This window comes from Dermacentor silvarum, chromosome 4, assembly GCF_013339745.2.
Source record: "Dermacentor silvarum isolate Dsil-2018 chromosome 4, BIME_Dsil_1.4, whole genome shotgun sequence".
NCBI lineage: Eukaryota > Metazoa > Arthropoda > Arachnida > Ixodida > Ixodidae > Dermacentor > Dermacentor silvarum.
Genome location: NC_051157.2, coordinates 7,195,352 through 7,222,143, shown reverse-complemented (window position 1 = coordinate 7,222,143; position 26,792 = coordinate 7,195,352). Strand labels below are relative to the sequence as shown.

Genomic DNA, 26,792 nt, shown 5'->3' with positions numbered 1-26,792 from the left:
AATTTCGGTCACCGTTGTTTTTTGTTTTGTTTTTTAAGTATTATTATTTTGTCTGCTTCATGCGAAGACGGCGGGTACTTGGAGATTAACCACCAAACGTCTGTAAAATTAAACGGATGCATAACTACCGGTCGCACGCTTCGATTCTCGGATAAGCGCGGCTGCTTGGTCTACATGTTTTGTATATGTGCAGGCCTTGAAAATCGTTGTTTTGGTTATAGTGCGGAACTGCTTACAGTGGAATCTCGATGATACAAATCTCACGGGGTCACCAGAAATATTCATATTAGCCGAAATTCGTATCATCGAAACACAATAAAACTAGCTAAATTAAAGAGTCAGAGGTGAACGCACTCAGGCACACGCACGTAAAAAGCATTTACACTATAGACCACTTATAACGTAACCGTTTATAGTGCAGAACTGGCTACAACGCGGCCTTTTCCGACTCCCGTTTACCCTCCCATAGAACACCATGTATATGCATACCGCTAACAGTGCAGCCGCGTGAGACGAAATACCGGTTATAATGCGGCTTCCGCGGGAAAATCTTGCCAACAAGGGCGGTAGCGAGCACGCTTTTCAACGAGGTGCGCCCACCGATGGGAGAGGAGATCAACGAGGACGATGCGGAGGGGGAGCATGAGACGTGAAGCATGAGTCCAAGGGCAATAAAATCGTCGCCGCGCGCCGCATATGCAAGTGAAAGCGCGCGGGGGATGCGTGCCTTCACGGAGAGCGAACGCACAGCGGAGAGCAAACGCTACTTGCATCGCGCGAAAGGCCGTGGGGGTATGGGAGGGAGGGAGGGAGGGAGGGGGCGGGGCGATGCTGTGCTGGGGCACCAAATGCGTATCTTGCAACCGGGTGCAAGGGTAACTGGCGACGCAATCTCCCACGCGAAAGAAGCAAAGCGGGAAGGCAGCGCGGGAGGGAGGGAGGGGGGGGGGGGGGCAGCGACTTCTACTCTGCCAACAAATGCGTTCTTGTACTTTGCACCTCTGCCGGCTGTCGATGTTGTCGCGCGCACTGTATCTTGAATCTTGAGAGCGATCTCCACACGGCTCTGACCTTTGTATGTGCTGTGCTTATGCCGCTTAGTTTCCATTGAAGAGATAGACTGCACGAACCTTCGCTAACTGCGACGGCCGCGCTTCCCCACGCCTGCGTGGGGAAAAGCACAAAAGGAAAAGCACAAGAGCAACAAAAGAACCACCGCCTTTAAACTCTTCGCGCCCAGTCGTGGCCTCCGCACTGTCCGGCGCCGCGGCAGCGCCTCCGCACCAAAAGAGAAAGGGAGAAAGCGCGTGACTTCGCGCAGTTCTCTTTCGCGGCCGTTGGTCAGGCGCCGTTTATTCGTATCAACCGACACGGGTCGAAAATCGATTCGTAACAACCGTTCCCTAGCACGTTGCAAAGTAATGGGGCTCGCCAGGACCACAGAAAAATTCATATCATCCGGAAATTCGCATTAGCCGTGATCGTATGATCAAGATTCCACTGTATAATGCAGATATTTGCGACTCCGGCGCCTTACATTATAAGCGGTCTACACTGTAGTACATTGCTTAGTGCGTACCTGATCCACTTTCCCTGATAACTATGTATTATCGAGGTCTTATTTAATTAATTATTTATTTACTTATTTGTTTAACAATATTGTCAACTCTCTTCGAGGGTCCTTACAGAGAGGGTTATGAAGAAATATAGAAAAATGTGGAATAATCACAAACACAGAATACATCGGAATCAAGCGGCACACTTGCACAGATAGTCATCCAGAGTTTGTTTGAAATGAGACAGATCAGTATTTTCAACAACATACATCGGTATCTTGTTCCACATTTCAATTACGTTGGGGAAGATGGAGTACCTGAACGTATCAGTGTGAGCGGTGTAAGCTTGGATAGATCGGTTATGGTTAGTTCTGGAGCTCCGTTTGCCAGGTGCCAGTATCTATGTTTCCTTCCTAATATTTGTAACCGATTGCCTGCCAAAACCATTGGGTAATGCTTATATCGCAAGGAAATCTATCCTGTTCTGCTACAGTGCGGCCTACTGCGTGAGAAAGCACATGATCAGCCTACAGCTGGCGCTCAATTCTTGAAACTGGATTCTTCAGTTAGTGATAGAGGTCACAGGTTTTCCTAGGCATGGCGGCTGCATTTTAGTGGAGGTGAAAGGCAAGAATGTTTCTGTACTTTGGTGCACGTTGAACTCCCCTCCCCGGTGGTCTAAGTTAATCTGGGGCACCTTCACTATGACATCCCTCATAATCATATTGTGCACTTTCAGGAGATTAAACTCCACAACATAATTTTGATACTCAATGCCACAAAAGCTTAGAAACCTCTAAAAGTAGTGTGTGCTGCTAATTCTTGTTCATTAATGAAGGCGCATTATTTTTCCCAAGCTGTACATGGTTTGCTTCTCAAATAAAAAATAAAAATAAAAAAGAAATTGAACTGCGGCAATTAAAATTATGAAGCTGTACAGTTGGCTATTAGGGAGGGCCCTGGATACTGGATTACAGTGGCGTAGACAGGGTTGGCACAACTGTGTATTCAGACGTTGAATCTCTATAATGCCACAAATGACATTTTCAGTTCCTCCCACATAAAGGCCACCCTCTTGGTGAACAGTATAATGAATTAAGCACCTTCCTCCAAGCTAGCCTGTCTCATTTTCCTGTGGACTATACAAGCTGTGCCTCTAGTGATAATATTATTTGCCCAGAAGTTAAACACAGACAGCAAAAAGTAATAGGAATAACGAAAAAAATTTACGATAGGTTACACCTAGCAATAAAAGTTGGCCAAAAATTTACGTTGACAAAAAATTATGCCTTTCTACACAAGCTGCAAACTTGAGTTGTATGTAGCATTTAACAGTGCAAAGTTATCCTAACAACGTTTGTTTTGCACTGTTTGCTATAACACTCCACAGGTAACTAGATGCAGTAGATGCATTTCAAACATTTTTTATGACACATTTCTTTGGGGGGGGGGGGGGGTGCCTAAAATTCTTGATTATTAGGATTAACTAATTAACCAGGAGCAACAAACGAAGGTGTTGCTAGTCTTAGTATACACTTGTAGTTCCATGTATTTGAGGTCTAGTTTGATAGATGCATGCAGCATTTTCCGGTGACCATATTCACAAAGCTGTAGCTGTTTGACAGAGGTTCACTATGTTCAAATTTGCTCCAGCTACGAGTGCATACCTAAGGTTTTCACCACCCTCCACCACTTCATAGTCCAGGCCAGCATCCTGGGTGGCCACAAAGTCCTTGAGGTGTGCCTGTTCCAGTGCCTGCCACAGAGCGTCATCCGTGTACTCTCCGCAGGGATCCAGGTTCCACCGCAAAGTGCCCGCAAACAACACTGGGTCCTGCACAATACCACAGTCGAGTGAAGGGGGCTCCAGATTAACTTTGACTACTGACGGTTTCTTCAACATGCACCTAGGTACACACCTAGGTAAGAATGGACTCGATGGGAAAAAAGAATACAAAGCCTATTGCTTCAAGACCAACTAAGGGCTGTCCAGAGGGCCCATGATGTCACTGAAGGGCTTGGCCTGACAGTGCCAACCTGGGAGCGGCCCGCCTCGGCTAAGTCGAGCCTCCGGACCTCTTTATATAAACTTTACACACACCTAGGTACACAAACATTTTTCCATTTGACCTCCACCAAAATGCAGCCATATGACAAGTGATCCACATTCTTATTCCAACAACATTAAGCCAAGGTGCTGCACTAATTGCTGCTTTCCTATTGCTCAAGTTCTGACATAAGGTGAAACTTCATGATCAGCACTTTTCAATAAAACATTTGGCAGCACTGTTGGCCTAGTTTGTCACCACTTTTATTTGCTGGCAGGCACTGAAATTAGTTCACATATTCAGCAGCTCCATTCTCTGATGGCCAGATGCATGTACAATGTTGGTTGTTCATTCTTTTTCCAGACAAATCAGGCGAACAATGAAGAGAAAACAGTGCGCTGTACCAAACAATGCAGACCAACCAATGCACAAAATCTTCTTCAGAGTTATTAGAAGAATAATGAAGGTCACTGTATTTGCATTACTATAGCCAGAGCTCTGCATCTGGAGTCACTGTACAAATGCCCAGATGCAGGTGCGCATAGAGAGAGACTACAAGTTCACAGCCGTCCCAACTCAAAAATATTACGAGGCACCATCGATATGAGGCGGTATCGGCAATAACCTTTTATTGCCGTCCCGAAACAAACACAGAACTAGGGAACTCGATAACAACTGGAATATATGCGCTCTTGGGGCCAGAAGAGGGCACTCTTATCACCAGGGCTGACTGACGAACATATGTCATCCGCTGAACTCAGCAGCTGGAATCGGTACACAACACTCCTTCCCCCTTAGTTCGGCCTCTACAGTCAGCCAATGCCAGCACAAAGTCCCGAAGATGTTGGGGTGTCTTCCGGGAATGCTGCTAACGGCGTAGGGCCCGGCGATTCTACACTTCCGTAAGTGTAGTTTGCAAACAGTTTGCTAAGTTGAACACTTCACCATTGAACACTCTACCTTTCCTCCTGTAGTCCTGTGTGGAGTGTAAGAGGTGAACAAGATATTACAGTTTTTGCAGCAGCAAGTGCTGCCACTCAGTGCTCCAAGAGGCCACCAGACCAGCCACATTTCCTCATCCCCACCAGATGGCAACCAGCAATAGCAGTGCTACCACTAAAGCAGACAATTATATCATCAGTTTGTATAATCAGTGAGTGAATAGTTAGCCTACCTGGCAAAGCCCACTAGGTTAGCTAGCCAATCGGATTCTTTAGGTCTTAAGTCGCTAAAGTCCTTTGTTGTTAACAGTCTGAAGTTGTTCAGGGTCCAACCTTCAACATAGCACTGCTTATTTTCACTCCTCTCTCAAAGTCAGTTATTCACCGTCTCAGATACCAACCAACAAAGTGCCAAGATTGGCTCGTTTATTCATTTTCTTTCTTCCTTTCATGCCACTCCACAAATTGTAAACAATATGCTGTGTGTCCCTTTCTGGCTCCCCCATTCAAACTATGGCTTACAGTGGCCAACTGTGCCGCCTTGAAAACTATTTACTTGACATTCAACAGGCATACAGATACGATGCCATTGTGTCATCTGTTCTCTTTCCACTGCCTTTCATGTTGTTCAGAGAACCAAACTTAACGTATTAGCATAAGTCAGCACCTTCCGGGAATAAATGATTAGTATTTAGGAAACCTGATTGTTTGAGGATGAAAAACAGCACACACACAGAAGACGGAAACCAAGGCAAAGATGACACCTTAGAGGTGCAATTACAGCAACTTTATTGGGAGAGCGCACAATATATATATATATATATATATATATATATATATATATATATATGGATGAAAAAACAACTGTGCGCAGGTGGGGAACGATCCCACGTTTTCGCATTACGCATGCGATGCTTTTACCATTGAGCTACCGCGGAGCCGTTTTCCCATCCACTTTCTGGTGTATTTATGTTTTTTACAAGTAGACCTAACCCTGGGAGTTGGCCATGCGTATGTATGTATATATATATATATATATATATATACGCATGTTTATGACAAAATAAGTATAGGGCATGTCAACAAACTAACAACTTGCTATCAGTGCCTGAAGCTTGACCGAAAAAAAATTTTAACTCTTGATTAGATAGTAGAACAGAGGTTGAGCTGATACACTGCCCGACTAGTGTCTGACTCATTTCTCCTACGAATAATTTGTGCACTTATTTGATTTTGTCTCTGCTACTGATTTCTAACTCGTGAAAAAGTGGCTGACATGCGCACTTGCAGACAACATGTATCACTTGTGGGGGAGCACACGCTGCCACCTTCTCCCGCGGGCGCTCGGCCATCGCCGGCGCACGGAGCGCCCGCGACAGCAGCCGGGTGGACATCTCGTGCGCGCACACCGCGCGCTGCGGGAGCCGGGCGAACACGGGAGAAATGCACTTTGCCCTCTCCCGGTTCTCGCTCGCCTCTCGCGACGCGCGTGCCGCGCGGGAAGAGGGAAAGTATCCGGCGGGCGAGGAGGACACTCCCCTCGCGGAAAGGCAAAAAGGCATAAAAGAGCGCGACCGAGAGACTCCCGCTCTCTCTGACCTCGCTTGACCTACTGCCTGGACGGAATTTACCTGCTGAAAGCCGTGAGTGACCTCGTTCGCGTGACTACCACACGCGACGAGGCAAGCCTATTTTATTAGTTGTTATACAGAGCGGACTTCCCTCTACAAGTGTGTTTTATTGCTGACAGCAATAAACGTTGTTGAGTTGACTCGCTGGTTGCCTTATTCGCCCGAACCCTACGTAGCTGCGATTACACGCGCTACGGGTTGGGGAAGACCCCCACACTTGGCGCTACCAACGTGGTTCGAATTCGGCAACACGGCGAGTTTTCTGTTTTTTGGAGCTGGGACTACTGAAGTTGCAGTAAACAATGGCGACGGGCTTGTCTGACTTTCCAGATTTGTTCATGCTGTCGGATGTCGCGGCAGATAATCAGAGGCCTAGTGCTAACGCGGCGGCAGCTTCCGAACAAACCGGTAGCTTGGATTTTGAGTGTTTCACGCGGAACAGTCGGGATCGCGGAAACGCCACGTTGGCAGGGTTTAGGCCTGAGAGTAGGCCTAACACGCCTAACACCTCGCCGCGTCGTCCCGCGGACTCAGAGCCACCTATGCCTCTAAATAGTTCGACGCAAGCTGCGGATGCGTCCGAACCTTCGGGCGGTAGTATTCCGTCAAGCGAAATAATGCTGCAGAATGCGCTGCAAGTCATGCAGAGCTTAGCCGGCGCCCTGCAGAACACCATGCGGGCCCCGTCGCAGAGCGAGCGACCACGAATTAAGGTAGACATGCCTACCTATAGTGGGTACCACGATCGCACTAGTGCAAACGAGTACCTCGACCGTCTGCAGTATTATCAGCAAGCAACAGGGCTTTCAGACGCCGAACTTCTCGCGCGCGTGGTCCCTGCTTCACTGACTGAACAGGCGGCTCGTTGGTTCCGACTGGCCGGACACAGAGCCCGCACAGTAGAAGAGTTCCGCGCGAACTTCCGCGAGGAATTTCTTCCGGCCAACTACGAGTGGCGTTTGAGGAGAGAGTTGGAGTTGCGTACCCAGCATCCGGACGAGTCCCTGCTGGAGTATGTTCGAGCGATGGACGAACTTTATCGTCTCGCAAGCCCTCTCGCCACCGACGCCGATAAAGTCGAGCGCGTCACACGGCAAGCGCACCCGACTTTCGCGGCCTACTTCAGGGGATGTAAGTACCGAGACTTAGACGAGCTCGCCACCGAAGCAAAGCGCATCCAAGGGGACATCCTCGCGGCGCGAGCATACCGTCCGCCTCCACCCGCCGCACTGTCACTTGAGCCTCGCTGCGCGTGGAACGGCGGCGGGATCGCTTCACATTCCCCGAGGGTCGACGCGTCGGCATCGTTCGCCGACGAGCAGGTCCAGCGTGGTTGGGAATTATCAGACCGCGCCTTGGACCCGTACGCCTACGCGCTGAAAACAGCACAGCATAACGCGGCACGCAGTGCGCCGCGGCAGGAACTTGCGACTAATGCGAGAACAGAGGAGCGGCACATGCCGACCGCCGAGCGTGGAAGCTACGGCCCGCCGGATTGGAGCGACGGGCGCCCACGCCACCGAGGCTTCGGTGGCCGTTGCTACCAATGCGGCGGACTGGGGCACATCGCCCGTGACTGCGCAAGCACGCCGGGCCAAGGTCGAGCACGTGGTTCGGGAAACGGGCGAGGCCGCCGGTGATCCACCTTGGGTCCCGGGCGGCGATGTCGAACACAACTGGCGATTTCGATTTACTTGCGCCTTTGGCTTGTCGCGTAGGAGATGTCGCGGACTCGCAGGCGCCGTTCATCGAGCTAACGATAGCCCGAAAGAAGTTTGCCGCATTATTGGATACTGGGGCAAGCGCTTCTTTATTTGGTGACGAGGTGTTGCAGCATCTCCGCGAGAACAATATCCGCTTAAGAGATAGTGACATCACTTTCCGCCTTGCTTCCGGCACAGCACAATCGAGCGGTGCAGCTAGACTAGTTATTCGCTGGGAGAGACGCGTCAGGCGACAACGCCTCGTACATCTTCCCGGTCTGTCAGTGCCTGTTATTTTAGGTCGAGACTTTCTCGCCAAGTCGGGTATTTTGATAGACATCGCCAGCGGAGGTTACCGAGAGAACGGAACGGGTGTTTTGAAGCGTTTCGCAAAAGCGCCCGTGCCTGCGGCGACACGCCAGTCTCCGGGGGCGGCGCGAGCGGGCCACACCCAGCCGAGCGAGCAAACCGTAATCGGTAAAGACGATCAAAGCAACGGAGAGACGGTGGCACAACATTGTGCCGCGACGTTGCAAGGGGCAGCACACCCACTTTTGTCAGAGGTCAACAGCCTGCCGGAAAGAGAAAGGGCACGACTGTCATCGCTGTTGTACGAATATGACGCGATTTTCACGGACCGGCCGGGCCTCACTACGTTAGTCAGGCACAGGATAGACACGGGTGACGCTGCGCCGTGGAAATGTAATCCTCGGCCGATAAGCTTGACTAAACGGAAAGCACTTGACAGCGCCTTAGATGAACTCATCGACACAGGCGTTGTGGAAAGGTCGAACAGCCCATGGGGCTTCCCGGTAGTTCTAGTCCCGAAGAAGAACGATACTTATCGCCTTTGTGTAGACTACCGCAGGCTGAATGAGGTTACGAAGAAGGATGCGTACCCTCTACCCTCCATTTCCTCTTTAGTATCTAACCTAGGCGGGGCGAAGTACTTTACGACGCTCGATGCTAGTCGGGGATATTTTCAGGTCGAAATGAACGAGCGTGACAAAGAGAAAACGGCTTTCACTTGTCACCGCGGGCTCTTTCAGTTCAAAAGAATGTCTTTTGGCTTAGTCGGAGCTCCCGCTACTTATCAGAGGTTGATGGACCGAGTTCTAGGAGATGCAAAGTGGCAACATGCTCTCGCATATCTCGACGACATAGTGGTTTATTCGAAAACATTCGACGAGCACTTGCGCCACTTGAGAGACGTCCTAGACAGGCTGAGGTCCGCGGGTATCACGTTGAACCCGAATAAAGCTCAGATAGCTGCGAACAGAATAACGCTGTTGGGATTCACGTTGGACAACGGCCGCATTCTGCCGAGTGAGGATAAGCTCGAGGCTATACTTAGCTACCCGTCGCCGAAAGACATCGGCGAACTGAGACGCTTTCTGGGATTGGTGAACTTTTATCGCCAATTCATTCCAGACTGCGCGGCAGTGCAAGCGCCTTTAACGAAGCTCTTGAGGAAAGACGAGCGTTGGACTTGGGGTCCAGAGCAGGAGGCGGCACTGCGCGGCCTCACAAAGGTGCTCGCTGACACGGCAGAGTTGCAGCTGCCCGACTTGAACAGGGAGTTTGTGATTCAAACAGACGCAAGCGACCTGGGCCTAGGTGCAATTTTGCTTCAGGAGCACGGAGGCATTCTCCGACCGGTTGCGTTCGCGAGCCGTTCGTTGACGCCGGCGGAAAGGAACTACTCGGTGACAGAGAAGGAGTGTCTCGCGATAGTTTTCGCTCTGCGAAAGTTTGACTATTATGTCGACGGAGTGGCATTCACGATTGAGACTGACCACATGGCTCTCACTTGGTTGAAGCGCTTGAGTGAGCCGAGTGGTCGCCTGGCGCGTTGGGCACTGCTGCTGCAGCGTTACGACTTCACCGTGCGCTACCGCAAAGGAAAAAGCAATGCCGCAGCGGACGCACTTTCGCGAGCGCCAGTCCGAGGCGAGGGAGAAACCCTGGCCGTAGCCCGAGTAAGGGACGCGGAACAACCGTCGATCCTGGGCGAGAGCGTGAACCACGTAGATGTTGTCGGTTCCGCAGGAGTTGTCTTCAGCAGAAAGGAGCTGTTCGAGGCTCAGCAGAAGGATCCGTTTTGTCGGAAAGTGCTCGACGGGCTCCGAGAGCCGGGCGGCGCGGCCGCCGCGCACATGGAGGCAGCTGGTATTGCTGTCGGTGCGGAGCGCTCAGGAACAGCTGGTAATGCTGTGAGCGCACTGGATTCCTATCTGCTGAATTCCGACGGCGTCTTGCTGAGGTATATTCCCACCGAGAACGACACAAGTGAGGCGTTTAAGGTGGTGATACCGCGCGCGTTGAGAGGAGCACTGCTACGCTACTTTCATGACTCGTGCATCGCTGGGCACGCGAGCGGCCCCAAGACTTACGTTAAGTTGTGTCGCTTCGCTACCTGGCCAGGCATGAAGCGGGACGTGATTCGCTACGCCCGATCGTGCCATGTGTGCCAAAGCGTGAAGCCCCGAGGCGGACGACCGCCCGGCTTCATGCAGCCTATCGACAGCCAGACTCCCTGGCAAATCGCGGCATGTGACGTCATGGGACCGTATCCCACAACACCGAGCAGGAACAAATTCTTGCTGGTGGTCACGGATCACTTCAGTAAATGGGTAGAACTTTTCCCCCTACGAAAACTGACGGCACGGGTGATCATGGATAAGTTGATGGAGGTTTTCACCAGGTTTGGTTTTCCGGAGCAGTTGATAACGGACAATGCGTCCTACTTCACTGCAAAGGTATTCGTTGACTCATGCGCCGCACTGGGCATTAAGCATAAGAAAACGACAACCTACCATGCTCAGTCGAACCCCACTGAACGAGTCAATCGCAACATCAAGCACATGCTTGTCGCGTTCTCTGAAAGGCATAAGGACTGGGATACCTACCTTCCAGAGATCGGGTTTGCATTGCGATCGACAGTGAACCGCTCGACTGGGTATGCGCCTTCTTCTCTCAACCTGGGGAGAGAGCTGCCGAATCCGATGGATAGGGTTCTCGCGGATCGCAGCGGAATGCCAGTCGCGCCGTCAGCACGAGCTGAATACGCGACGCATCTACGTGCCAAGATGACGGAAGCTTTACATAAAGCACGCTGTAATCTTCGCACTGCAAGGGCACAGCAGAAGGCGCAGTACGACCGCTCGCATCGGAACGTCCACTACGAAGTGGGCAATCTGGTGCTTCGACGCCAGCACGTTCTCAGCGATGCTACCAAACAGTTCGCTGCCTCGCTGGCGCCGAAGTGGACCGGGCCGTATCAAGTGAGAGAGAAGGTTTCCTCGCTTGTTTACCGGCTCGAGAACAAGAAAGGAAAGCCGATCTGCGGACCGGTACACGTATGCGACCTGAAACGCTACGTGCCGCGTGATGAGCAGTGGGATGACGATCAAGCCCTCCCTCAACCGCGATCGGTGAGAGAGAGCAGTCAGAACCGAACGGCGAGCCCGCAGCCGCGCTACCATTTGCGTAGCAGGCAAACGTAATCTGACTGCTAGTTGCGCAACCCGACGACTGCGAGGAACATTCGTAAGTCCGGGTGGCGTTGCGTACCGCGTGAGCATACAGCCGCGCCGGGCTGGCACCTTGGTAGTTCCTGCCGGGGAAGCGAACGTCTAGTGACCACGGAGCGCCGAGTATGGACAACGAGTCGTCGAGGCCACGACGGGAATGTGGCGTGAACGCTCGACGCGTGGGTGTGCGGTTTCACCAAAGACTGCTGTGAGGGCCAGTGCGGTGATTATCCTGTGCTGCGACTCGAATTGGTGATGATGCTTGCGAACATTCCCTTCGCAACAGACGTCGATGGTGTCCCCGGATACGGCCAACTATGCTGCTGATCACAGTGCCATTCCGTGCAGTTTGCTATGCAGTTGCTGATAATAATTTCCAGGGGCAGAGCAAGAAGAGATACGGCCGTGCGAATTGCCTGCAGTACGCGCTGGAACAACTGACGCCCTTGCAGTACTGACGGCGCTACGCCGGCCTTGGAGCCGCACGAACCGCTAGCCGGCGGCCGGCAGACGACCACCCCCTCCAGCGCAGCCGACACCTAGGGCGCAGCACTGAGAGCCACCTTCGAGCCCCGACAACGATCCAGCCTCGCAAGCCCGAGCAGTGCAGCTGACCAGCCTCCAAGTCGGCATCAAGTGTCGGCCAGCTGAGGGCTACATCACCACAACGCTTCCTCGGTCGCCAACCTCGGCGGGTACTCAGGCAAACGGACGTCCCTAGGTGCCAGCCTCAACGTACGGGGGCCTTCTTAAGGGGGGGAGGATGTGGGGGAGCACACGCTGCCACCTTCTCCCGCGGGCGCTCGGCCATCGCCGGCGCACGGAGCGCCCGCGACAGCAGCCGGGTGGACATCTCATGCGCGCACACCGCGCGCTGCGGGAGCCGGGCGAACACGGGAGAAATGCACTTTGCCCTCTCCCGGTTCTCGCTCGCCTCTCGCGACGCGCGTGCCGCGCGGGAAGAGGGAAAGTATCCGGCGGGCGAGGAGGACACTCCCCTCGCGGAAAGGCAAAAAGGCATAAAAGAGCGCGACCGAGAGACTCCCGCTCTCTCTGACCTCGCTTGACCTACTGCCTGGACGGAATTTACCTGCTGAAAGCCGTGAGTGACCTCGTTCGCGTGACTACCACACGCGACGAGGCAAGCCTATTTTATTAGTTGTTATACAGAGCGGACTTCCCTCTACAAGTGTGTTTTATTGCTGACAGCAATAAACGTTGTTGAGTTGACTCGCTGGTTGCCTTATTCGCCCGAACCCTACGTAGCTGCGATTACACGCGCTACGGGTTGGGGAAGACCCCCACACACTGCGTGAAAGTTTGCCCTAGAAGGAGGGTCATAGCCATGGCAGCATAGAATAAAAGTTGAGGGGAATGCGATGGCTTGAAAGGAAAGTAATGTTTAACCCCTTGTAGCTCTTCTAACATAGTGCAGCAAAATAAAAATTTTGTGAAAAAGCACCTTATGAGAGATACTACGTCCGAGTGATATATCTAGGTACGACAAAAATAGTTTACAGGGCCCTTTATATTTCTACGCTGTCTTACCCTTCACATCAGTGGAACACTGAGGAATGGACAAAGAACCTCTTTATTTCTTCCACTGGGCGTAAAAGGTTTGATGATCTCGGTTACAAGAAATCTCATGTATTTCACATTGCATTTAAACATCAGACATTTATTCTGGGTACTTTGGACCCATTGCTGATGTCCATGACTTCCAGTTTAATAGGCAGATTTGCTAGCGGGTTCTATGCCCAGATAAATTCTAATGCTGCTGATAAACTTCTCATAAGCACACAAAATGGAACCATGGCATCGTCATGCTTCGCATGATGTGGCTCAGGCTAGAGTTTTCTCGCAAACTCTAGCCAGTAGCATTATTTCATAATGCTTAAAGCCACCTCACTGCTTTGTCGATGGACCTTCTAAGAAAAAAATGAGAGCTACGGCTCACAAGTGCCCTATGAAATTTTTGGTTAGTTGCAAATACTTGTGTCATGTTCAATATTTAAAAACTATCCAACACCTGGCTCCCAAATCTGATGGGAATATTAAATATATATTCAAATAGTAGTCTATATTTCAAAACATTTGCACGCCCTTATTAGGAATGCAATATGTGACTCATCTACAAAATTTCAAACATTCAGATATCTTTATTGTAGGCACAGTACAACTTTTCGCTGATCGGTGTTTCTAGAGGCACAGTTCTTCTGTAACGTTGTTTTTTTTTTTGTCTAGAAAGGACGAACATGGGGACTTGCTGGCACTTTAGGAAAGGATCGAGGGGTTCCCCAGAATCCTGCTACAGGGCATGGTAACAGCATTAACTTTTCAAGAACACTCACAAACCTGAGGAATGATGGTCATCTTGGAACGGAGATCGTGAAGGCCAATCTTGGAAATGTCCACATGGTCCACATTGATTCTGCCTGTTTTGGGTTCAATGATTCGGAAGAGGGCTAGTGCTAGTGTAGACTTGCCAGCACCTGTCCTTCCAACGAGGCCAATCTGGAAGCATCCAGCAAGGTAATGTATTTAGATTTAATGCGCTAGCATTCTTTGGGTGCTTAACACACTTTCTGGGGCTAACTTTCAATATCATCATCATCAGCCTATATTTATGTCCATTGCAGGACAAAGGCCTCTCCCTGCGATCTCCAATTACCCGTCTTGAGCTAGCCGATTCCAACTTGCGCCTACAAATTTCCTACCTTCATCATCCCACCTGGTTTTCTTCCGACCTCGACTGCGCTTCCCTTCTCTTGGTATCCATTCTGTAACCATAATGGTCCACCGGTTATCCATCCTACGCATTACATGGCCTGCCCAGCTCCATTTCTTCCGCTTAATGTCAACTAGAATATCGTCTATCCCCCTTTGTTCCCTGATCCACACCGCTCTCTTCCTGTCTCTTAACGTTAGTCCTAAGATTTTTCGTTCCATCGCTCTTTGTGCGGTCCTTAACTTGTTCTCAAGCTTCTTTATTGACCTCCAAGTTTCTGCCCCGTATGTTAGCACCGGTAGAATGCAATGATTGTACACTTTTCTTTTAAACAACAGTGGTAAGCTCCCAGTCAGGATTTGGCAATGCCTGCCATATGCACTCCAACCCAATTTTATTCTTCTGTAAATTTCTTTCTCATGATCAGAGTCCCCTGTGAGTAATTGACCTAGATAAACGTACTCCATTACAGACTCTAGGCCTGACTGGCGATCCTGAATTCTTGTTCCCTTGCGAGGCTATTGAACATTATCTTTGTCTTCTGCATATTCATCTTCAACCCAATTCTTACACTTTCTCGATTAAGGCCCTCAATCATTTGTTGTAATTTACCCGCTGAAACCCGTGAGTGACCTCGTTTGCGTGACTACTACACGCGACGAGGCAAGCCTATTTTATTGCCCACAGCAATAAACGTTGTTGAGTTGGCTCGCTTGTTGCCTTATTCGCCCGAACCCTACGTAGCTGCGATTATACTCGCTACGGGTTGGGGAAGACCCCCACATTTGGCGCTACCAACGTGGGGAAGACCTCCACAACGCATATACTTGCGCGTGGCTCGCATTCACGAAGTAAAATGTCACTAACTTTTTTAAATCGCTTACCAAATGAACAGGTGCGTCTTATACACCGGTGCGACTTATATACTTTGTTTTTTTTTGTGGAAGAACTGCTGTTTCGAAGGGCGCGCGACTTATACAACGATGCAACTTATAGACCGGAAAATACGGTATATATACTGTTTATCTTCACAAATAAAGCTTTTAGTCGAGAGTCAGCAGTGTTAAGTATGACCGCCCACCAACTTGCCCAAGTTTCCCTGCTACTGCATGTGCAGATGTATCCAAATATTAGTTTAACATGCAAAAACAAACACTAAAAAAAATATATGTCAATTATGAGTGCTGGCCTGAAGAGGCCCTAGCATACAACTTTCCTCTCTAAACATGCAAGCCCCTTCACAGCTGAGCACAAATGGCATAAGGAGAGTCACCTTCTGACCATCAGAGGCTTTGATGTTTATTCCCTTGAGAACGAGCTCGAGGTCATCTCTGTAGGCTGCACTGTAGTTTGAGTAGACAACGTCCCCTCTTGCTGGCCAATCAGCAGCGGGCTGTGTGTCTACATTTCTCCATGGAGCCTGCGTACGTACCAAGCCCTTCTTTTTGCACACATTCATCTAGGGCACACTGAGCAGGCCAAGGTGACAGATATAAGATCCTGCAAATACTGCTCAAGTAAGCTCTGGTTTCTGCCTTTTGCCGCACATCTAGCTTAGCTTAGTTCTTCACTTATCACTTTCTCCTGTTGTTAACTGTTTTATCAGTACTCTCCCCATACTTTGATGTGTAATGCCTCCAAAAGCTGGAGCTTTCTTACGTTGAGGGCAAGCCCTTTTCGACTGCCAGCAAGCCTTTTTGTCTCCTCCGCACTCACATTACTGGGCCTAATGTACTTGTAACTTGGAATAATGACTGGTAGTTTACTAGTGGAGGATGCAATTTTTTAAAAACTTGTCTTAGAATACAAGGAACCCACTGGTTTCCAATTTATTTATTTATTTATTTATATTGATTTATGTATTGAATTTTCTGCAGTGCCCTAATGGCATTACTGTAGGGAAACACAGAAACAAATACATCAAATCCATAAATATAATATAAAATATGCAGCAGGTGCTTGACATATAGTACAACAGTAAAACAAATTCAGCAATTAATCAGCACTGTGAATATGTGCCCGTAGTATTTAATGCTCCAAAACTGCACACTGGGTATGAAAGATCTCCTAGTGGAGGGCTTCAGATTTTCTATCACCTGGGGTTCTTTAATGCACGTCTGAGTACATAAGTGTTTCACCATTCAAAATAAGGAAAATATGCAAATGCTGATAGCTATAATCTGCTCTCTGTTTGGGCTTTTTAATGCTGCACTGTTCTACATAACATAGGATATCTGTACCATGTATTTTGTTACATAAATCTTCGCATTTTGTTTTTTGTACTCTTATGCGATGCAAACACATTTTGTGTTGTGGGACATCATGGGTGGATATGAGTTAACCAAAAATTATTTTTGCATATTTTCCACTTCTGCTCGCAGCCTTGTCCAAGGCCAGCAGCACTGCAAAAATAAATAAATATATCATAGGCAGCCCTTGGATAGGCAATTTTCTGGTACAGAAAGAAATGTGCTTATTTCCTCAGCTGGGAAAACACGTACCTCTTCAGAAAGACCAATGTACTCCTTGATTCTTTCCACAGCCACAAGGCTAGTCTCAAGCAGTGCAAACATTCGGAATGTGTACGATGCCGCATTTGACACCTGCAATAAATGATGCTTCAGTGCCACACTTACACTTACAACTATGGTAAGGTTGGTGTTAAAAGGGTAGCTGCCAGAGCTTTAATGACACAACAAATATTTTTTGAGCACGGCAGTGCAATCAAGAATAAGTGAAGCAAGCATGGTAACACTGGTATGCACAATGGAGCTAGTTGGCTTAAGACTGACCTCCAGGGTGTACGACAACACGAGGCCAATCATTCCTGGGCTCAGAGCATTCCTCCCAGCAATGGTCAACATTGATGCTCCCAAAGACACCACGAGTGCCAGTGCGTTGGCAATGATTAGCCTGCAGCTGTAAGAGGCAAAGATTTTCATTGCTTTGGTTATCAAAATTCATCTCTTCTAGAACTTACACAATATTACACCTTCTCCAGACTGTACCATTTTACATAATGGCACACAAATTATGTATGAGGTGAATGTAATTTTTTGTGACTGGAAATGCCTTATCAGGGGCAATTGGGCAACTGCAGAGTGCACCAAATTAGTCATGTGGTTCCCGTTGCTGACAGGAACAATCAAACATAAAATGAGAGTTTCTTGTGTGGCCTTCAAATGAACATACACCCTACAAGCTTTTGGCTGCACACAGCTTATTTTATCGGTACCGCTCACTCATATTCTAGGTGGCTGACCCACATGCTGTTTTTTGGTATCATCGAGTTCAAGTGGCACATGGTTGACCTTGTTGTTCAAGAAGGCACACAAGGTATTTACTTATTAATCATAAAAAGATCATATTCATAGATGACATGCTCTCTACGAGTGGGACAATTGTAACCCGCCATTATACTGGCTTCCTGGTGCTCTGAAAAAATAAAATAGTAGGTAGTCCGCGCTCTTTCCTCTCGTGTCCAGTTTTTTTTTTCCCCGTGCGTACACTATAAAATTCAGTATGGACCAACTAGCCTGCCAAAATGTACGCCCCATACAGCTCAGAGTATTCTGTAAGAGCCCACCTAGTGGACTGTCCATTTCGGATGTCACGATTGGCTCCAGCAGCACAAGCGAGAAGGAGACTGGCTGGCTCTTTCTCGCTCGTGCTGCTGAAGCCAATCGCGACAGCCAAAATGGACCGTCCACTCGGTGGACTCTTAAAGAATACCCCCCCTGGAGTGGCGCTGTCATGGGCAAAGACGATCGCTTGAACGTACAGTGTGGTCCACTTTTAAAGGGAACACTCAAATGTGCAACTCTCACTTGTTGGTGCAGCAGTTGCAAGTCGCTGTGGCAGCAATGTCATGCTCTGCACAGGTGTGTAGAAAGGAGTCAGAGCTACCAACCACAATCAATCTGCTGCATATGTCGGTGATTGTACTCTTGTAAGAAAGGCAAATCCGGACATACTCTGCGATCGAGTGTTCGTTTGAATGGTGGACCCCTCTGTACCTGCGTTCGTGGGTGCTGTCCCACAAATGACTTGGGTGTCGGAGCTTGACATGGGCAAACTTTATCCACTCAGTATCCTACCTTGGTGAGTCAACCTCCTTAATTCCATAGCCTGTGTCATTTAATGTATTTCACCTAGGTGGCTTACTGCATAAAAGGTGTAACAAATGCCCTTTTTTGTATGTCATACCTACTGTATTCTATCACTTATACCAAGAGCATACCAGACCACACCATTATTGCCCATAATTCAATAGCAATACAGTCAGACTTCATTAAGACGAAACGGGTGGTACCAAACTAATGAATATAACAATGTAACCGTGATTCCCCTTCGAAATTCCTGCAGAACACATGTATTTTAAAATCTTGTCCTAACAAAGCAAAATGGACATAACGAACATTTTTTTAGTTCAGAAAAAAAAAAAAGATGGGTCATTATTAGGCTGATATCTGCCGACACAAGACGTGTGACACAAGATGTGATGCAGCACCTCAAAAGTCCCACAAGCTCTTGGCTACCAAGCAATGTGCCGAACAGGACAGGTGATAAGAAAACAATAGAAAATAAAGTGGAAAACTATACAATATGGACCCTGCTCATGTGCTTGACTACAGCTCTGCTTCTAAACATTATTTACCCCCCCCCGGCAGTGCGCCACTGAACACATGTAATGTGGAGGTTGCGAGTTTGGTTCCCTATGTCAGCAAGTTGTTTTTCTGTCCACTTTCATTCCCCTTTCGCGTATAATTGCTACACTTCAATTAAAACTACAAATAGCTTCCCCTATGTTTTCCTTGGCTTCATACGGTGGTGTTTAATAAAAATCAGGTCCTTCAAGTCCTGTTCTTCTTGTTCAACGTTTTAGTAGTACAGTTAAACCTGCTTATAACGAAACTCCATATAACGAATTCCTGGATATAATGAAGTTTTTCTATTCCCCGCCATTACTCCATAGAAGCACATGTATTTGAGACCTCTACGTAACGAAGTGGCAGCGGGAGACCCCCTCGATATAACGAATTTTCCCCTCTGACCATCTAAAATTTCGCCCAAAATTTTGTCATTTTTGCGCGAGCAGCAACCGGAAGCACCTTCTCCGCCGCGACGGAACGCTAAGCGAGCGCACGTGTGTGCGTGTGCAAGGCGGCCCTGCATCCCTCGACCCGGCGATCTTGCCGCCGCGGGCGAGACCTTTCCCCCTCCCTTCATTCAAATCTGATCCTGCCGCTTGCTGCAGCTAGCCTAGCCTGCCAAGCCGGCACTCTCTCCTTTTCCAGCTGATGTTGCCGACGCGCTGGTACACGCTGTGGCACATCAGACTCAATGAGCACAGACACGCGCTGTCAAACGCTGGCGGCATGTGGAAGCGCCGCTGGAGAAGCCAGCGAAGTGACCTTCGTGCTGTTATCTATCGTTTCAACGCAAACTGAGCGCCGAGAACACACAGCACGCACAAGGCTACGAGCCGCCGACGCACCTACACTGCTAGACTCTGCCCCAACGCAGATCGCTTTCAAGATACGGCCTACGCGACCGCGCGCCGCCGCGCAGTACGCAGTTGATGCCAGAGTACACAACGCCGCCCCGCTATCCCTCCCCCTCGCTGGTGCCTCGAGCGCAATGGAAGAAGGCGCGCTTCCTCCCTACTTTTCTGCGCGCGCGAGATTTAGACGCGGCCGTCGGCTCTCCTCGTACGTTTTCACTCGCACATACAGCATAAGGCGCGCGGCGCCCTTGGACTTTAGGGTACGGCCACGCTAGCGGCAAAAACACGCGGCAAAAGCGCGCGTCATGCCGCGCGCGGAAAAAGCGGCAGGAATTGGGGGTGTTGCGGCGTGCCGCGCGAAATGGGTTCGAGACCCATTTCTGCGACAAATGCCGCGTGCCGCGAGATGAAGAACCAATCAAGAGCGACGAGGGTGACGTCCAGGAGCCATCACAACCGGACCGCCGCCGGTCCACGCCGGGTTTTCAATCATCGATCGTCGTCTCTCGCATGAAACAACGAGCGCTCGCGGTGTTGCTCGCGCGTTCGGAGAGCGCGGGAGATCTTATCGCGCTGCCGCGCGGCTAAAGCCCCCATCTATAAAAAGTAGCGCCATTCTTAGATCTTGCCGCCACCGCGCTCACCCCGGCGTTTTCTCCTCGCTGCCTCCTATCGCCCCATCCTCCTCCGCTCCCCCATGGGCCAATCCGTGTCACGTGGAAGCACGCTTTGCGCGTTTGTATATTTTTTTCTTTCCAGCGCGCTCCGATCGCCATTCTCGGGCCTGTGCGTCGAAAGTGCTGTACGCACAAACGGATCAAACGTGTTAAAGGACAAGAACTTCGTTGTGATGGCATGCTGCTGCACCTTATGTTGCCGCAACCGACAAGGCGAGGGCTAAATGCTTTTTTCTTTACCATCCGGCGAGCGCAAATGCCTGCTGCACACTTGGTATTTGCGCCATCTCGCATCGTCGCGTTGCTACTTCCAAAATGGCATTATTAAGGCTAGTTACTGACTGACGAAGCAAAATCGCGCCTCAATAAATGCTCCGCAGCGCACGATCCAAGTTTTCCGCAGATTTCCTCTGGTAGCGCGTTAGCTGCCTGAAACGGCAGGCCCGACGTAGGCGGCGCCACTGTCGATATCGCGCCTCGATCTCGCTGGCCGCGCCGAGCGCGACAGCGGGACGGAGGAGGAGGGAAGTGGATGGCGCTACTTTTATTGCGATAGCAATTATATGGACACTTCAACCGGATTTCTGCCGTCGCCGTCGCCGTGAGGATCCCTATAGATAAAATCTTCGCCGCGCGCCGTATGCCCGAGCGGAAGCGTGCGGGGACGCGCGCTATCACGGAGAGCGAACGCACTCAATCTCCCACGCACAAGCAAGGAAGCAGGAAGCCAGCGCCGGAGGGAGCGGGGGGGGTGGCGCACTTCTACTCTGCCAACAACCGCGCTCGTCGCTCGTCCGCACCGTCTCTTATCTCCACACGGCACTGACCTTTATGCGCCATGCATTCGCCGCTCAGTTTCCGTTGAAGCGATAGATCGCACGTACCTTCGCCCGCTGCGGCCTATGCTTGCTGCTAGCGTTTTGACAGTCGTTGTCTGCAGTCATTCAGTGTGATCTATTGGTGTTTGTTTGTGCGCGCTTTCACCACGTTTGTTCATTCAGTTAGTAATAGTCGGGTCACATTTTCCAATGCACGCTACACATGCAATGCTGCCCGGATCGGCAGTGCAGCGCTACAGGTGTGTCCCTTCGCACGCGCTGCCCACTGGAAGCGCTTCTCATCAACACCACCGTTTCACACGCGCCTTCTCGTGGTCATCGAGTCTCTCTTCATGTCGGTCTACTTACGCCGCAGCACACCTGCTTACTTAATCAGCTCATGTTTACTACAATTCATATTGCTAACAAAGCCGCTCACCTTACTTCGTATGACATTGCTGTGTTGCTATCGCATTCATTGCTTCGCCCTTAGGGCAAAACTGTGACATTTTTTTATATATAGGGGTTTTACGCGCGGCGAGACGCGCGTGCCACGGTGGCCTTGTGGCAAGGCGCTGACGCGCGGCAACTTGCCGCTCGCGGCATGACGCGCGCGTTTTTTGTCGCTAGCGTGGCTGTACCCTATACGGAATATCTATGAGCCAAAACCAATTTTAGGGCCACAACGCGTCATGGACACCATCTTTATATAGCAAATACGGATCTCAAGGGCCATACTTTTGCTGGCGGAAACCGAAAATACGTCGTAGTTGTCGCCCCCGGCACTTTGGGCGGCCAATGCCATCGTCAAGCCACCAAGCCAAGCGACATGAAAAGTCAAAATGGCCGCTCGGGCCGGCGCGGGGTGGCAGTTCGCAACGTATGATGCGGGAACGGTCCCACAGTTGCGACGCAACAGCGGAGTTACCAATGCATTGCGTTCTATGGGAGCTGTGCCGGGACCGGTCGAAAACGACGTAACAGCGAGGTTCTACTGTAACACTATACGACGCTACGACGTCATCGTGACGCTCGCTCTTCGTTTCCGATGCCTCGCGCTTGTGCGAAACGACACGCGTCCACGCATCCGGTACCTGGTGTGACATTCCGAGGATGAGTGCTTCGACGAAAACGGAAAACGGGTGCGCGTTACAAATGAGGGCGCATTAGAATCGAGTAAATACGGTAAACATTTCTTTTACGAATTTTCGTGCTGAACCTGCATATAACGAAATCCTCTTTATAACGAAGTTTTTCGGGAATTCGTCAATTTCGTTATATCCAGGTTTAACTGTATATCGCCTTCAGGAGCCGTGTCCAGCAACGTGGACACCAACTTGGTGTCCATGGCTCGGCTTAGTTCCAAACACAGATTGAAAAATGTGATTTGAAAAGCGCAGGCCCTGCTCATGTTCGAAGCAAAAATTCAGAATGGCAATGTATCCGATGCAGATCTCTCGGATGATGAATGCGCGGAGCAAGACTTGGCACGTAGGGTGGCCCGTGAGGCTGATTTCTCATTTTCTGTGTTTTGCGCTGAGCAACAGCTGGTTAGAGTACCTCACGAACGCATGTGCTGAAAAGCTCCTACAGAGAAACACCATGGACATTGCAAACAGACATTGTGCACAGCCTGATCACTTGCAGCAGAAATGCTCCAAAAAAGCACGGTAGGCCAAGCAATGACAGCTCTAAACCCGTTGTATGACAGGTATTGGCCATTAGGTATTACAGGTACGATGACTGGCCGCAACACGTGCGCACACAAATGTAAAGCTTTGCCGCCGTGAGGGATGTGCAGCGAAGAGCCGAATTTGCTGCCGAAAATTTCACGTGTTCTTGTGCCTGTCGGCTCAGAATCATTGCTTTCATGTTTACCACACAAAGTAGTTTGCAAATGTTTAGATAATCAAGGAAGAATCACAGGAAAAATGTTTTGCCCCATTCACCTAGCTAAGCGAACAGTGCATTTTTCCGGGTTAAGGCCACAAATCCACAATTCCAGAATCCACAAATGTGGACACCCCAAAAAACAATGAAAAAATAAAATTTATTTTTCCCTTTTTTAATGGCTCTTTTATTGAAGCATGGAGAGCCAAAAATGATGTTAAGATAATTTTTTTCATTGACAGATTTAATTCGTGCCTGAAGCGGATATTTGCCCTACGGTCTGTGCTGCAGCTTCGCACTCCTGCATGCGCCTCTGCTCTATCAGGCATTATGCCTTGAAAGTGAGAGTCAATTCACTTGATGTGAAATAGTCTAAGCTTTTTGCCAAATTTTATTTACAAATACTTTCAAACAAGGCTGTAGCCACCAAAAGTGTTTAGGAGACTCTGGAGTTATTCAGACTGCTGCTACCTAAAAAACCTCACTTTAAGAAAATTCTTTATTTAAAATAATTTTTGGCTAAAACTATGCCTACATTATATTAATGCTGTATTGGATGTGTGGCAACATGCATGGAATAATTCATATGAAAACGCATGTTGAGATTTTTGTCCTGCATTTGCGACAAGCTTCTTTGCAATGCTCTTATTGATCGAGCGGGCTTGCAGTACATTAATTTCAGGAGAACTGGGGGTTCAGAGCTAATGGGAACATTTGCAGGTCAGTGGTTGAGATAAGCAAGAGATGTACGGAGCATTGGCAGAAAAAAAAAGAGATGTGCGACAAATTGAATTCACGGCGACTGCGAGGCTAGAGCACGCGTGCGTGCGAGCGTGCGCAGGCTTGCTGGACAATGAAGGAGCAGCATTGTGTTCATTGATGTCGTACGAACGGTCAGTGCTGCCGTCCATCATGAACAAACAACAAAGCAAAATCACGCAGTTTTTTACCGCGAAATAAATGTTTTGGGTGAGCTCTGCCGTCTGTTACCCTTTTGCTTACTTGTATTTACTCGAATCTGACGCGCACTTTTTTTTTGATAAAACGGGTCCAAAAATTGCCTGCGCATTAGAATTGAGTACGACCCTAAATTTGCGCTACCATATCGCCATCCGCATTTTATTATGGCCGCCTCTTACGCACTTCGAGCCCAGCTCCCGTAGCTTCGACCAGGTGCTGTAGTACGTGTGCTTAGGCATTGGTCTACCAATTTAGTTAAACAGCGAATGTTTACAAGCTTATACGGCCGATAAAACTACTATCCTTACTTCGTATAGCTGTCAGCTAATTTGCTGTCGCAATTGATGCTTCGCCTTTCGGGCGAAACTGGGACTTTTTTGTTCATTGCAACTTTAGTGTATTGGGAGTAAATCTTGAGCGATAGTTGTATTTCTGTATGAAAGCATGAGGTGTGCAGTACTGTAAAGGATTTTTTTCCCTCTCTTTTGGTCACGGTAAACGGGTGCGCGTTACAATCGAGGGCGCGTTAGAACCATATGTAAATACATAAGTATTAAATTCTTTTTCGAATTTTCATGCTGAACCTGCATATAACGAAATCCTCTTTATACCGAAGTTTTTCGGGAATTTGCAATTTCGTTAGATCCACATTTAACTGTATTTGTTGTCAACCCAATCCAAAGGGGATGACATTACAAATCATCACCACCAAAGAAGATGTCAAGGAAGGTAAAAAATGAAGTAATTCATGCAGCAGCCTCACCAGTCCAAGGAAATGGAGTGGTAGCAGCAGTTGATATTGGCGTCCACATGGCGTTCAAGGGCACTGATGAATTGCTTGGTAACACCAAATGCTCGCACCGAGACCACACCTGCAATGCTCTCACTGAGGTGTGACAGGATGGGAGAGCGTGTCACTGACCGCAACCGCTGGACGTGCCGAAATGCTGGTAGCGACACTATCTGCACAGAAAGCCAACATGAACGGCCAATTCTTTTCTTGTGGCCCTTTCCTTTGTGCGGTGACATCAAAGGGCTTCTAAACAGGTTTCAGCATAAGAACTCACATAAAATGTCACACAAAAGCGACATCATCACATTGTCAACATCAGCTGATTATAGCAGGTGGCTGCATGAATGCACTCTCCAGGTACAGTAATCCCGTTAATTAGACCCTTATGAGATCACAAAATGTTTTCTAATGATTCGAAAAGTAAATTTAACAAATAGTGACGAAATGATTAAATTGACGTCTTTTGTTATTGTTGAAGTAATCTGTAATGTCTTTTTGCTTCTTGTTCTTGAAACACGACTCGACCAGACAGACAAAAGAGTGCTGACATGTTTAAGCGTTGTCCCAGAGTTTAAATTTTTTCAGAATAGACAAAACCAGGAGCGCATTTGCTGAATGTCTTGTGCTTTCAAGCTTGTAGTAACCAGCGCGTGGGGTGCCAGTGGAAGTTAACGGGGGTCGACTTAAATGAAGCGGCATGCTTTCACATTTGAACTAAACGAGTTTTTCTTCCAAAGAAATGTATGGTTTCTCGCCGCACCTTCCTGTAAGTTCAAATTAAGTGAAATTTTTGATTAACCAAGGCCAAATTAACAGGAGTGAACTGTATTTTGCTATACTCTAGTGTTGGTGATAGTGTAGTCGCAGAGAGGTAAAACCTTCAACTGCCAATTGTGGGGATTGAGGAATGCGTCGGCGCCATTGCGCGGGCTTCAGCCACTACCGGTGCTGAAATGAGCGGAGAGAAAGGCGAGTCCACAAGCGGGCAAACCTGTTATTCTGCTCTCCAGGCAAGCAACGTACCGCAAAGCATGCAAACGGAGGAGCTTCTCGAAAGCGAACCCATGACGCCGATGGCTGCAGCCCTGAGTGGAGATGACACCAGACTCCCCTATGGGAGAACTGGACTATTTCAGCAGGGAAGAGCTACTGAAGGCCCAGCACATTGATCCGTTTTGTTGCAGAGTGAGCAATGGTGTCAGGGAAATGAAGCGCCGAGACGCTGCTGGTAATGCGGCGGGCGCAGGAGGGCCGGAACGAGCATGTCTTGCTGGGTCCCCTGCGGATTTATATTTGTTGGATCATGATGGGTTTCTGCTCAAATAGGTAGCCACCGATGAGGAGTCTGCGGACCCATTTAAGGTGGTTATTCCCAAATGTCTCAGAAGCGCACTGTTGCGATCCTCTCATGACGAACCCTTGGCCAGTCATTCAAGTGGCTCCAAAAGTTTTGCAAAGCTGAGCCAAACTGTGACCTGGCCTGGCATCTGCGGGCAGATCAGCCATCTTCAGTTTCAGCGGTGAGTCAAACGAGGCCAAGAAACCACGTGGCCCAGAACGACTTCGACGCAACCAACAAAAATGAGCACGAGCGACTTAATCTGTTGGCAGAATTGCACAGAATGAGGGGCCAGCGAGCTATCCGGCACCAGTGCCCAGCGCTATCAATGCAGTTGGCGCAGTCAGAGGGGAGCAGGGCAGAAAGCTATGGGCGCAGCCCATTTATGTTCGGAGGGGTGGAAGGGCGAGGGGAGAGAGGCACGCGAGGCTGTGTGCAGCCCCCCCGGCTCGAATTTCTTTTTTTTTTTTTCAAGAGTTTCGCATTCCACTCCCTTTCAGCATGGACACCCAGCAGCCAGACTTCATCGTTATAGCCAATAATGCAGCATGGGGGCATTGTAGTAAGCGGGTTACTTCACCATAGAAATATGCAAAAGTTGATGGTGCAGCAGCTTCTCATTGTTATAACCGATATTGTAACGTCGCACAGGAGGAGTGTAGAAGAGGA

General features: G+C 49.2%; 1 protein-coding gene across 1 annotated transcript in view; it reads right to left on the bottom strand.

Annotated features, from left to right (window-relative positions):
* The window catches only part of LOC119449376 (multidrug resistance-associated protein 1-like), a 190,562-nt gene that overhangs the window by 8,989 nt on the left and 154,781 nt on the right, over positions 1-26,792 (bottom strand). Inside the window, 6 exon segments of the mRNA XM_049666741.1 lie at positions 3,224-3,390; positions 13,768-13,926; positions 15,414-15,560; positions 16,642-16,743; positions 16,933-17,059; positions 24,755-24,954. Of these exon segments, the coding sequence (XP_049522698.1) occupies positions 3,224-3,390; positions 13,768-13,926; positions 15,414-15,560; positions 16,642-16,743; positions 16,933-17,059; positions 24,755-24,954 (902 nt within the window).